The 13,036-nt window shown below is 35.8% G+C and overlaps 1 protein-coding gene across 2 annotated transcripts in view; it reads left to right on the top strand.

Moving 5' to 3' along the window:
• The window catches only part of NRIP1 (nuclear receptor interacting protein 1), a 100,478-nt gene extending 87,977 nt beyond the window's left edge, over nucleotides 1-12,501 (top strand). For both annotated transcript variants that reach the window (XM_047099687.1, XM_047099688.1), the window contains one exon: nucleotides 5,204-12,501. In XM_047099687.1, coding sequence (XP_046955643.1) covers nucleotides 5,552-9,019 — 3,468 coding nt within the window. In that variant the 5' untranslated portion in view covers nucleotides 5,204-5,551 and the 3' untranslated portion in view covers nucleotides 9,020-12,501. The remainder of the gene's footprint in view (nucleotides 1-5,203) is intronic.
• The last annotated feature ends 535 nt before the right edge of the window (nucleotides 12,502-13,036 follow it).

Below are 13,036 nucleotides of genomic sequence, written 5' to 3'. Positions count from 1 at the left end.
TTCCCTCATATTTGACTTTTTGGAAGGGTTTGATAAGGATTGGTGTTAATTTTTCAAATGTTCCGTGAAATTCTGGTCCTGGGCTTTTCTTCATTGGGAGATATTTTAGCACTAATTTGATCGCTGTACTAGTAATTGGTCTATTCAGATTTTCTATTTTTTTCCTGATTCAGTCTTTGGAAGTTGTATGTTTCTAGGAATATTTCCATTTCATATAGGTTGTCAAGTTTGTTGGGAGTATAGTTGTTCATAGTAACCTCTTATGATCGTTTTCATTTCTGTGGTGTCGGTATTGGTAGTATTTCCTTTTTTAGTTACAGTTTTGTTGACTTGGTTAAAAAATAACTTTCAATTTATAATAGGGGATTCACTGTAATCTTGACTTTTTAAAGAAGCCCCAGAACCCTTATCTGAAATGTTACTTTTTCTTTCTTGTTCTGTGAAATTAAGTGTTGAGTGCTGTGTATTACAACTTTTCATAGGCCACTGGTTTGGAAAGCCTAATCTTACACATTTGGATAAACTGTTTGGTGTTACATCCTCCTGATAAATTTTTCTTGGATTTTGTTTCCTTTCAACTTTTAAAACTTTTTTTCAAGGCCTCACCTTAGAGAACACCAAGAATTTTCTGAATTATTTACCTCAGTTTGTATTGTTTTAATAAAAGGTTCAATAATTAGGACTTTGGAATCTTCTTTAAACTTCAATATTTTTCTTCTAATCCTTAGTGAAACATCTTAATATTTTTCTTAGCCTTTTGTATAAAAAGCATCCCTAAAATAATCTACAGTGGAATTTAGGTAATGTTATCCAATAGGAGTTATTCTTGAATGTCACAAATAAGTAGACTTTCAGTTAATTTTACATTTTGAGGAACCAGAGCCAAAAATTGAAATGCTTATTAAAGTGGCATTGGAGAAATACGTTTAAATTCAGCAAACTGGTATTACTTGCTAATGCAAAATAAATTAGAAGAGATTTCACAGAAACAATTGGAAGTCATGAAGTGTTCACTAGACATAATTTAACCACCATACAAAGTAACTTCATGGATGTTTAGTCATTGAAATGTGTTTTTAATGGAGAGTTTAATGACAAGTAAGATACTGTATCCTTTCCTTAAAAACAGCTGGAGGAAGACCTTTCTCATTATTTATGTGTTGTCAACCAAAAGTAGTCCCACATATAAGAATTCTATTAGATTCATCCTTCATTTATCCAAATAAAATTTTATTTTGCCATTTTCAAAAGTGGTTAAAAATTCAGATTTTCCCTTTGCTTAATAAGCCATTTCCAAATAGAAAGTACAAAACACATTTCAATGAAATTAGTTTAACTTCCTCAAAGATCAATACAATACCCATTTGGGAATGGTTAATGTGCAAATTATTTACAACTATCGTATTGATTAAAACTCTAAATAAAAAACGTTAGACTTCAACATAATTTCATATTTTTCAGGTACTTAAAAATGTAGCTTTTAAAAAATACTCTCTGAATTCAAGCATTTTACTAGATATTTAAATAAACTAGTCTGTGTGTTGAAGCTTGGATCTTTCTCCAAATCTGTGCATATGGTCAAGATTCCATGGAATTCTTTCACAGTTTAGTTTGATTTTATTGTTTTTTTTTTAAATCTAGCAATTTTTTTTAGCTGTAGGCTAGTTAGAGCAGTGAAAAGTCAATTTTATGAAATTTAAAAGGTTTTTATTCTTATAAACAATTTTAAATTAATAAAAGGAAGATTCAGTTTATAATTTTAACATTGTGAAGTAGTTGTACATGAATTTTATTAAATTGCCATGAAATACATTAATCCTTGATATACTCTCAGGCAGCATTCTTTGAAACATGTAATGTTAGTTTTTTAGTTGTTTTTTTTTTAATGTTTTATTTATTTTTTTGAGAGAAAGAAATAGCAAGCAGGGAGGGGCAGAGAGAGAGAGGGAGATAGAATCAGCAGGCTCCACGGTGTCAGTGCAGAGCCTATCATGGGACTCGAACCCATAAACCATGAGATTATTACCTGAGCTGAAATCAAGAGTCAGATGCTTAACCCACTGAGCCACCCAGGCACCACAAATCTGGTTTTAGATTTTGAAGCTTTTTTTTTTTTTTAATATTTCTAAGTAGTAGCAAGGATTATATGACTTTTATTCGTTCTTAAAGTTTTAATGAATGTATTTTTAATAGGAAAGAACAGTGTTATATTGCTATTACTATATATGTCTAATAGAACCTTTTATAAATCAAAGATACATTATTGGAACTTTAGTGATCTTAATTTTCCTATATCTATGTATATTTTTCCATTTTCTGATCTTGAGAATTGATTCATTATTTCCAGTTGTGCCAAATAAAGATTAAATAATAAGCCAAGGGAAAATAATAGAAGTGCTTAGAAGGATGATGCAATAATGAAATAAGTCATCACTGTATCATCTTCAGTTTCCTTATTGCATAGCCCATTAATTCTGTATCATTTCTCATGAATGTTTAAAAAGAAAAGTCTGGAGACACTGTCTTTGTAGTCTTCTTCTTCTGTTTTAAGTTTTTAGGAAACACAATAGAGAATTCAGTATTTTTCCTTCCCATCTATAATGTGAAAGAGAAGAAAGTTGGCATAGGAAGATGCTTCAATTAGATGAATCAGAGGATGGCTGCAAAGAGAATGATAGTTGTACTCTAGACATGAATGATGATGGTGACATTGAGTGCACAGGCAACATCACTGACTGTTGTCTTCAGGGGACAAAATCCTAAATGAATTTTCTCAGACTCAAGAATCGATGAGTAAACAATATAGTTCAACAGTATGGTTCTCATTTTCCCAGGTTTATTGAGATATAATTGATATATAACATTGTGAAGGTTTAAGGTGTACAACATGATGATTTGATATGCACATATATTGCAAAATGATTATCACAGTAAAGTTAGTTAATACATCTGTCACCTCACATTGTTCCCATAGCAGTATATTTCTAAAGACAAAAAGGAAATAGGGTACTTCCGTCTAGTCAGCTATTCAATAAGAAGGACTTCGTCACTCACTATTTCGTGACAAGAACCTCAACTGCCCTGTTTTGCTCAAAGGATGCATGGCAGTACTCTTTCTTCTCTTATCATGTTGGCACACCAAAATTTATTTGAAATGGTTCATAAATGGACAATTATTGAAGGCTGGTATGTAAGAACAGAGATTAGAAGAAAATAGATGATGTGGAAATAAGATAATCCATTGATTAATCGTTGTAATTGGCGTTAGAAAATCTAAAAATAAGATACATATTTTGCAGTTTATGGAACAAGGAAGATGTCTGTCCTCTCTTCAGCATAATTATGAGCTACCGAAGTTTTCCAAAGTAACACATTTTGATTTATACAGGTACAGAGAGCAGACCCAGAAGTGATAACGCCCGCCTCTTAGACATGTATTTGAAATCTGGAATTGTTGTTTACAAGATATTTCCAAGTTCATGCATGACAGTTAACAAGCTGTCAGTTGCCCATACGGATATGTTGTCTTTCAAAACCAGGAAGATACGGAATTAAGAATGGGTTGGCTATGTGTAAATTCTTATTTAAAATTATAATGGATTTGTTTTTTATTATCTCTTCGTTCTTACTTTGTTATTTATAAATTGACTTAAATATTAATAAAATGTAACGATTTCTCCTGCTTCAGTTATTGAAAGGAAAAAAAAGGAAGTTTTCTGAAGAGATTTGGCTCACTGGATTCCCTGAAGAGTTTTTAATAGCAGAGTCTGAGTGAATTCAGGCCTTAAGTAGTCTCAGAGTTCCTAATTTCTTCAGCATTTCATTTTTTTGCTAGAATGATGGTAGGTGTTGTGGCTGAGTGCCGCCTGAACCAGTGTCATAGGAAATACAATCTTTCATTTACAGAGTCATCTTATTAAAAAGCAGGTTTCTCTAAGAAGTTCTTTCCTCACCGTTTCATGTAATGGTGCTATTTGTAGAATTTCTTTCCAAAGAAATTAATCAAAAACAACCACATTGACTTAGAATTTTCTGGAAGAAGTCAATTATCTTCCCTTCAAATCTATTCTAAATTCATTTCCTGCCCATTTTTCAACAGGATGCTGTGATAGCCTATTGTATACACATAGTTATACATCTTAGAGTACCCACATTTTCTAAACTAAAAGTAGGTACAAGTACCTTAACACATTTTTCTAAATTAATGATTTTTATTTTAAAATCTTACAAAATTGTTTCAAATCACATACGATATTTTAATTTATTTATACTCAGTAATAGCAAAGCCACACAAAAAGAGATAGCATGCGTGGGGAGAAAAGTACTTTATATTAGGAACATCCTAGGAACTTGGGAGTTACAGGTTCACCCACAACCTATGTTCTGCATGTGCTCAGAATGGACCTCACATTAAAATTTCTACATAAAGCAAATGAGTAAAGATTTCAAAACAAACATTAAACCTCGGATACACTTGATGAGCATCTAGAGAATCCATCTCTTCGATTTTAATAAGTCATGGTAAAAATTATGGGTGAATAAGTTTGTGATTACACTTAAATGTTTATGAATATGACTAAGACTGTCATAGTTTGCATAGGCCCACAAAATACTTGTATTTGTTAGTGCTTCCATTTCTTTGAAAACAGAAATTCTACAGATCACTTGTGGAATGTGTGATGTCTCAAGGATGATGTCAGAAGTGCATCTCTCTTCAGTCCTCACCTCCACATCCAGCTCATCAGAGGGGTTCATGTCATGTTTGTCTCTTTTCTTGTTTTCTCCTGGACTGCTGCTTTTGTTCCTTCATAAGCTCCTAGGCACGTCAGAGAGCAAATTCTGGCTCCCTTACTATAAAAGAGACTTAGCATTCATATTACTTTGCAGAAAGTGCTCATGAAAATTTAGAAACCTTGTGCTCTTCGGAAGACAGTCCTATAACACCTAAGTGCTTTCTCTAAATGATTTGATCATTTTAACAATATGGATTAATTTATAGGCTTTCCAGTGGAGATTTCCGATCTAATAGGAATGGCAAAATCTATTAGTAAAGAAGTGACTGTAATGCATACATATGTATGTGTATTATGTTTATGTACACACACACATATATACAGAAACTTACACATATTTGATTCTTTTGCTTATAGGTATCCTAGCTCTGTCCCTTCCTAACTTTTTTATGTATTTATTTATTTTTTAGAGCACTGATATTTGCATTTAATTGGAAGCAAGATGAAGAAGGAGCAGTGCATTCACTAAGGAGTCTGTCTGCTTGCTTCTGTAGACCTACGTATTAAGGAATTCTTCTGCTTCTTCTTGCTTAGGAGTTGATCTGCTCTGTGGTCCTACTGCTTTGGAGTTTGCCTGCTTTTTTTTTCTTGTCATTGCCAGAAGAAATCCTGGTTGGAGTGAAACAGTGCATCTCTGTCTAATTACCATGGAAGGTGATAAACTGACGCCCACTTATTAAAGTTACATCTCACTCCCCACAGAAAACCATTCTTCAGCGTGACTAGAAACCAAGCCCTTGTGAACACTTCTATTGAACATGACTCATGGAGAAGAGCTTGGCTCTGATGTGCACCAGGATTCTATTGTTTTAACTTACCTAGAAGGATTACTAATGCATCAGGCAGCAGAGGGATCAGGGACTGCCGTTGACAAAAAGTCTGCTGGGCATAATGAAGACGATCAGAACTTTAACATTTCTGGCAGTGCATTTCCCACCTGTCAAAGTAATGGGCCCGTTCTCAATACACATTCACATCAGGGATCTGGCATGTTGCATCTCAAAAAAGCCAGGCTCTTGCAGTCTTCTGAGGACTGGAACGCAGCGAAGCGGAAGAGGCTGTCTGATTCCATCGTAAATTTAAACGTAAAGAAGGAAGCTTTGCTAGCTGGCATGGTTGACAGTGTGCCTAAAGGCAAACAAGATAGCACATTACTGGCCTCTTTGCTTCAGTCATTCAGCTCTAGGCTGCAGACTGTTGCTCTGTCGCAACAAATTAGGCAGAGCCTCAAGGAGCAAGGATATGCCCTCAGTCATGACTCCTTAAAAGTGGAAAAAGATTTAAGGTGCTACGGTGTTGCGTCAAGTCACTTAAAAACTTTGTTGAAGAAAAGTAAAGCTAAAGATCAAAAGCCTGATACCAGTCTTCCTGACGTAACTAAGAACCTCATCAGAGATCGGTTCCCAGAGTCACCGCATCGTGTTGGACAAAGTGGGACAAAGGTCATGAGCGAACCCTTGTCGTGTGCTGCAAGATTGCAGGCGGTTGCAAGCATGGTGGAAAAAAGGGCTAGTCCTGCCACTTCCCCCAAACCTAGTGTTGCTTGCAGCCAGTTAGCATTACTCCTTTCGAGTGAAGCCCATTTGCAGCAGTATTCTCGAGAACATGCTTTAAAAACACAAAACGCCAGTCAGGCGGCGAGTGAGAGACTTGCTGCGATGGCCAGATTGCAGGAAAATGGCCAGAAGGATGTTGGCAGTTTCCAGCTCTCAAAAGGAGTGTCAAGCCATCTCAATGGTCAGGCAAGAACATCATCAAGCAAACTAATGGCTAGCAAGAATACCACGTTTCAGAATCCAGTGGGTGTTCCCTCTTCCCCCAAAAATGCAGGCTATAAGAACTCACTGGAAAGAAACAGTATAAAACAAGCTGCTAGTAATAGTTTGCTTTTACATCTTCTTAAAAGCCAGACCATACCAAAGCCAATGAACGGACATAATCTTAGTGAGAGAGGAAGCATTTTTGAGGATAGCAGTACACCTACAACCATTGATGAGTACTCAGATAACAATCCTAGTTTTACAGATGATAGCAGTGGCGATGAAAGTTCTTATTCCAACTGTGTTCCCATAGACTTGTCCTGCAAACATCGAATTGAGAAACCAGAACCCGACCAGCCTGTTTCTCTAGATAATTTAACTCAGTCCTTGCTAAACACTTGGGATCCCAAAGTCCCCAGTGTCGATCTCAAAGAAGATCAAGATACCTCAAAGAATTCCAAGCTAAATTCGCACCAGAAAGTAACACTTCTTCAATTGCTCCTCGGCCATAAGAATGAAGAAAGCGTCGAAAGAAACAGCAGTCCTCAGGAAGTACACAGTGACGTGACAAAGTTCGGTTCACAGAATTACACGAGGACTTCTGTAATAGAAAGCCCCAGTACAAACAGGACTACCCCAGTGAGCACTCCTCCATTACTGGGATCCTCAAAAGCAGAGTCTCCCATCAACCTTTCCCAACACTCTCTGGTCATCAAATGGAACTCCCCACCATATGCCTGCAGCTCTCAACCTGAAAAGCCAGCAAATACTGCGTCTAACCACTTGATGGACCTTACGAAAAGCAAAGAATCGCAAGGAGAGAAACCAGTCCAAAATGAAGGTGCACAAAACTCTGCAACTTTCAGTGCCAGTAAACTGTTACAAAATTTAGCTCAGTGTGGAATGCAGTCTTCCGCAGCAGGAGAAGAGCAGAGACCTAGTAAGCAGCTGCTAAGTGTAAACACAGATAAACCTGTAGGCATGGTTGACAGATTAAATAGTCCTCTGCTCTCAAATAAGACAAATGCGGTTGAAGAAAATAAGGCATTTAGCAGTCCAGCAACAGGTCCCGAATCAGGACTTTCTGGTTCTGAAATAGAAAATCTGCTTGAAAGGCGCACTGTCCTCCAGTTGCTCCTGGGAAACCCCAACAAAGGGAAGAGTGAAAAGAAAGAGAAAATTCCTTTAAGAGATGAAAGCACTCAGGAACACACAGATAGAGCTTTAAATGAACAAATACTGATGGTAAAAATAAAATCTGAGCCTTGCGATGACTTACATATTCATAATACAAATGTGCACTTGAGCCACGACGCCAAGGGTGCCCCGTTCTTAGGTATGGCTCCTCCCGTGCAGAGAAGCGCAGCTGCCTTACCAGTGCCCGAGGACTTTAAATCGGAGCCCGTTTCACCTCAGGATTTTTCTTTCTCAAAGAATGGTCTGTTAAGTCGATTGCTAAGACAGAATCAAGAGAGTTACCTGGCAGATGATCTGGACAATAGTCACAGAAATAGTGAACTGACACTTCTAGAATCAAAGAATCTTTGCATGGTTCCTAAGAAAAGGAAGCTTTACACGGAGCCTTTAGAAAATCCGTTTAAAAAGATGAAAAATAACATAGTCGATGCTGCAAACAGTCACAGTGCTTCAGAAGTGTTGTATGGGTCCTTGCTTAACCAGCAAGAGCTGAAATTTAACAAAAGTGATCTTGAATTTAAATATCCTGCCAGCCATGGTTCAGCCAGCGATGGTGAACATAGGAGTTGGGCCAGAGAGAGCAAAAGCTTCAATGTTCTGAAACAGCTGCTTCTCTCAGAAAACTGTGTAAGAGATTTGTCCCAGCACAGGAGTAACTCTGTTGTCGAGAGTAAAAAGAAAGGACACAAAAATACTGTGACCAACAGCAAGCCTGAATTCAGCATTTCTTCTTTAAATGGACTGATGTACAGCTCCCCTCAGCCGAGCAGTTGCATGGATAGCAGGACATTTCCATACCCAGGGGGAGTAAAAACTCCCATGAGCCCTTCTTTTCCCGAGCACATGGGCTGTGCAGGGTCTAGACCAGAATCTGGGCTTTCGAATGGGTGTTCCATGACCAGTGAGAAGGGACCCATTAAGTGGGTTATCACAGATGCAGATAAGAATGAGTATGAAAAAGACTGTCCCAGACTGACCAAAACTAACCCAATACTGTATTACATGCTTCAGAAGGGAGGCAGTTCTGTTACCAGTCGAGAAACACAGGACAAGGACATTTGGAGGGAGCCCTCATCTGCTGAAAGCGTCTCACAGGTTACAATCAAAGAAGAGTTACTTCCTGCTGCAGAAACTAAAGCTTCTTTCTTTAATCTCAGAAGCCCTTACAATAGCCATATGGGAAGTAATGCCTCTCGCCCACACAGCGCAAATGGAGAAGTTTATGGACTTCTGGGAAACGTGCTAACAATAAAAAAAGAATCAGAATAAAATGTACCTGCCATCCAGCTTTGGATCTTTTTAAAACTAATTAGTATGAACTTGAGATCTGTATAAATAAGAGCATGATTTGAGAAAAGCATGGTATAATTGAAACTTTTTTCATTTTGAAAAGTATTGGTTACTGGTGATGTTTAAATATGCATACTACTTTTTGCTTTACGTTAGATGTCATGAGGAAACTACTGAACTAGCAATTGGTTGTTTAACACTCTGTATGCATCAGACAACAACTGTGAGTAGCCTATGAATGAAATTCTTTTATAATCACAAATAATAGGCATAAATGAAAATGTAAATCTCCATCCATAGTGGATTAATGCATTTTACTGCCTTTATTAGGGTACTTTATTTTGCTTTGCAGAAGTCAGTCTACATAACACATGTGTTTTTAAGTCCAAATTGTTAAATAACTCTTTAAATGTTAATTATTGAATAAAAAAAAACTAATTCACTTCTCATTATCCGATTCAAAAATAAAACAGAAAAAATATGCTTACATTTTTCACTTTTGCTAAAAAAAAAAAATTATTTTTAACTCTTGGAAGGGGTTTTGTGGTTCCCAATGTGTCTACCCCACCCCAGTCCTTTTCAATACCTAATTCTTTAAACCTTGTACTACTTAGTAAAAATTGATTACAACTGATGGAAGTTTGATAGATCCTTAAAAACAAAAAAAAGGCAGATTTCCATTTTTGTATTTTAACTACTTTACTAAATTAATATTCCTCCTTTTACAGAATTAGGAAGTTAACATTTATCTTCAGGTGGTTTCCTGAATAGTTGAATATTTAAGAAGTTGTTTTTAACAGAAGCAAAATGGCTTTTCTTTGGACAATTTTCACCATCTCTTGTAAAACTTCTCACCATTTCTGTGGTACCTGTGAGTCTTATGACCAGGGTTTCTTAAAAGCTGGACTCAGACCACCTGCATTCGAATCATCTGGAGCACTTGTTTTAAAATGCAGATTCCTAGACGGCATCTCAGATCTACAGAACAACAATCTGTGCTAAGTGGACCTGGGAATCTCCCATCTGCATCTTAACACACTCCCCAGATGTTTCTTCTGCATGTTGAAGTTTGAGAACCATTGCTTATGACTTTTCTCAGAACACAGGATTGTAAAAAAAACAAAAAACCAAAAAAAAAAAAAAAAAGCCCTATTTGATGCCTATATTTTCCCCAGTACAGTTATACATCAACCCAAAATTTGCAATATTGTAGTTCATATATAACCGCTATGTCTTTGGAAATCGGGTTCAGAATACTTTTTATGACAAAAAAAAATTGGGTGGAGGGGACAACTTTCATATCTGGCTCAACATCTCAGGAAAATCTGTGATTATTTATGTGTTCTAATGAGTAACATCTACTTAATCAGCCTTAGGGATGGAATAACAGGGCCACTTACCAAACTCAGGTGATTCCAGGATGGTTTGGACACTTCTCCTGAATACATCCTTAATTTCTATTAAAATCATTGTCCTAAGAACATTGCTGACAAAGGTGAAAATACTTACTTCAAACCCACGAATGGCACTAAACTCAGATTGACTAACAGAAAAGTAGAAAAGGCATGGCGTGACAGGAGTTGTACACAACCACTCCATTGGATCTATTATTTTAAAATAGTAATTAAAAGTAAACACGGGTGTTATCTTGGAAGAACTTACTATTGAGCCACATGGGGTTTTGATCTTGAAACGAATCCGTATGTTTAAGTGCAGTTTTTACAGTCCACCATTCATTCACCAGATATTTTTGTTTTTAAAAGTGAACCAGGTTTGCAACTGACCTATCAAAAAATCGTGACATAATCAACTATTAATTAGAAGGATATCTATTTGAAGTTGTTCTACTTGAAGTTGTTTCTAAGATTTTTATATTAAAAATGGGCGTTATTTCCTAATATGATCCAAAACCCTAAGTGATTATTTTTTCTCAAAATGATTTGTAAATAGTTACTGGATATATTATAAAGCAGTAGTCAAGAGTGAATATTATGCTACATCATGGAGAGATGAAGGCATATGCTTATTCTGAAATGGAAATTCCACTGGCCAGTGAATATATTCTACTCCATCCCATATTTACTCTGTGACAATCTTGTGACAATATAAATGAGCTTTTAAGCAAGTCATTTTTTTCCTGCCATTATGAAAAGTCTGGAGCCTTAGAGGTAGGTTAGAAAAATTGTTGGTATTCCCTTTTGATTAGGGGAAAAGAGGCTTTTACAAAGGAGTGAAATTTAGGTCAAGGAAAAGGACATCAAGGGCCAGCATTGCTACATTTTTGTTTGTTTCTTCGGTTGGTTGGTTTTGTTATCATTATTAACAGTTAAAGGGATGAGGGTATATAATACGTAGATAAACACGACCACAAGAATGATGTTCTGATGTACTGGAGAATGTCCCCAATTTGAGTTTAGGGTGATTTTAAAGAAGAGTGGTGAGAAAGGGCATACATCCATATCCACTTTGTTTATGCATATGTAGATACAAGGATGCACATACACACGTTTTCAAGGACTATTTTAGATATCTAGACAATTTCTTCTTAATGAAGTCATTTGTGAAAGGGTACTACAGCTCTCATTGGCATCAGTAAGGTAGCATTACCTGTTTATTCTCTGGTAAATCTTACAGAAGAGTAAACTGGTGAGAATATATATTTTATATATATATATATATATAATATGTATATATATATATATTGACTTGTTACATGAAGATGTTAAAATCAGTTTTTAAAGGTGATGTAAATAGTGATTTCCTTAATGAAAAATACATATTTTGTATTGTTCTAATGCAACAGAAAAGCCTTTTAATCTCTTTGGTTTCTGTATATTCCATGTATAAGTGTAAATATAATCAGACAGGCTTAAAAATTGTGCATGTGTGTATACAGTTGCAAGTCTGGACAAATGTATAGAATAAACCCTTTATTTAAGTTGTGATTACCTGCTGCATGAAAAGTGCATGGGGGACCCTGTGCGTCTGTGCATTTGGCAAAATGTCTTAACAAGTCAGATCAGATGTCCATCCCAACAGGACAGTATTCCATTTCCGGACATGACTTCTGTGGTTTAAGCTTTGTGAAAGAATGTGCTTTGAATCCAAGGGTCTTAAAACTTTTTAAAATCAAGTCAACCACTTTTCAACATAAAGAGTTCAGACAACTACTTTCATGAATTTTTTAATCCCATTGGAAATGTAACATTATACCAAGAGTGTTCCAGTATGCTGGAATACAGGCACATTACCATTCATGATATGAATTCTGGGGTTTACACAACCAATTTTGATGCAATCTGCTTAGTAATATAATTTGTCATTTTTATTAGAAATTTAATTTCTTCATGTGATGTCATGAAACTGTACATACTGCAGTGTGAATTTTTTGTTTTGTTTTTTAATCTTTTAGTGTTTACTTCCTGCAGTGAATTTGAATAAATGAGAAAAAATGCATTGTCTTTGGTTTGAAATGACTGTTATTTTGTGGGCTTTCTCTGGTTTTTAGGTTTTCCATAAATATAAAAGTCTCTGGTTATGAAAATAGCAAGTCTTCAAGGATGCTTTGCCCTTCTTAGAAAAATTAAGTCAGTGGGGGGGAGGGGTGCGGCGAAGAAGAAGGTGGCCAGCAACTTAGTGTATCTAGAAGCAGAGAACAATTAAAGCATCTCTCAAAAAGATAGTCAGCCTACCTGTCCTCAATTCTGTTATTTGGTGTATAACTGAATGATCACTGTAGATTTTAAAAGGGAGAACGAATTTGTACAATGTTAAAAAATAAAGACTTGATGAATATTTGTTTTAAATTAAGATTTTATTAGAAGGTTTTTATCCAGTTTTCAATGAGTGTTATGTTTATTTTAAAATTAAAATGGTCTTCCATCACATTCCAAAAATGAATGTATATGTGTGTACACATGCATCCATATATATATATATATATATATATATATAATATAGGTATAGGTAATGAGCAATTGACAATGATAAGTGAAA

This window comes from Lynx rufus, unplaced genomic scaffold, assembly GCF_022079265.1.
Source record: "Lynx rufus isolate CCGP_SWC_20201006 ecotype Redwood Valley unplaced genomic scaffold, mLynRuf1.p SCAF_5, whole genome shotgun sequence".
Taxonomy (NCBI): domain Eukaryota; kingdom Metazoa; phylum Chordata; class Mammalia; order Carnivora; family Felidae; genus Lynx; species Lynx rufus.
This window is presented reverse-complemented; position numbering and strand designations above follow the sequence as displayed.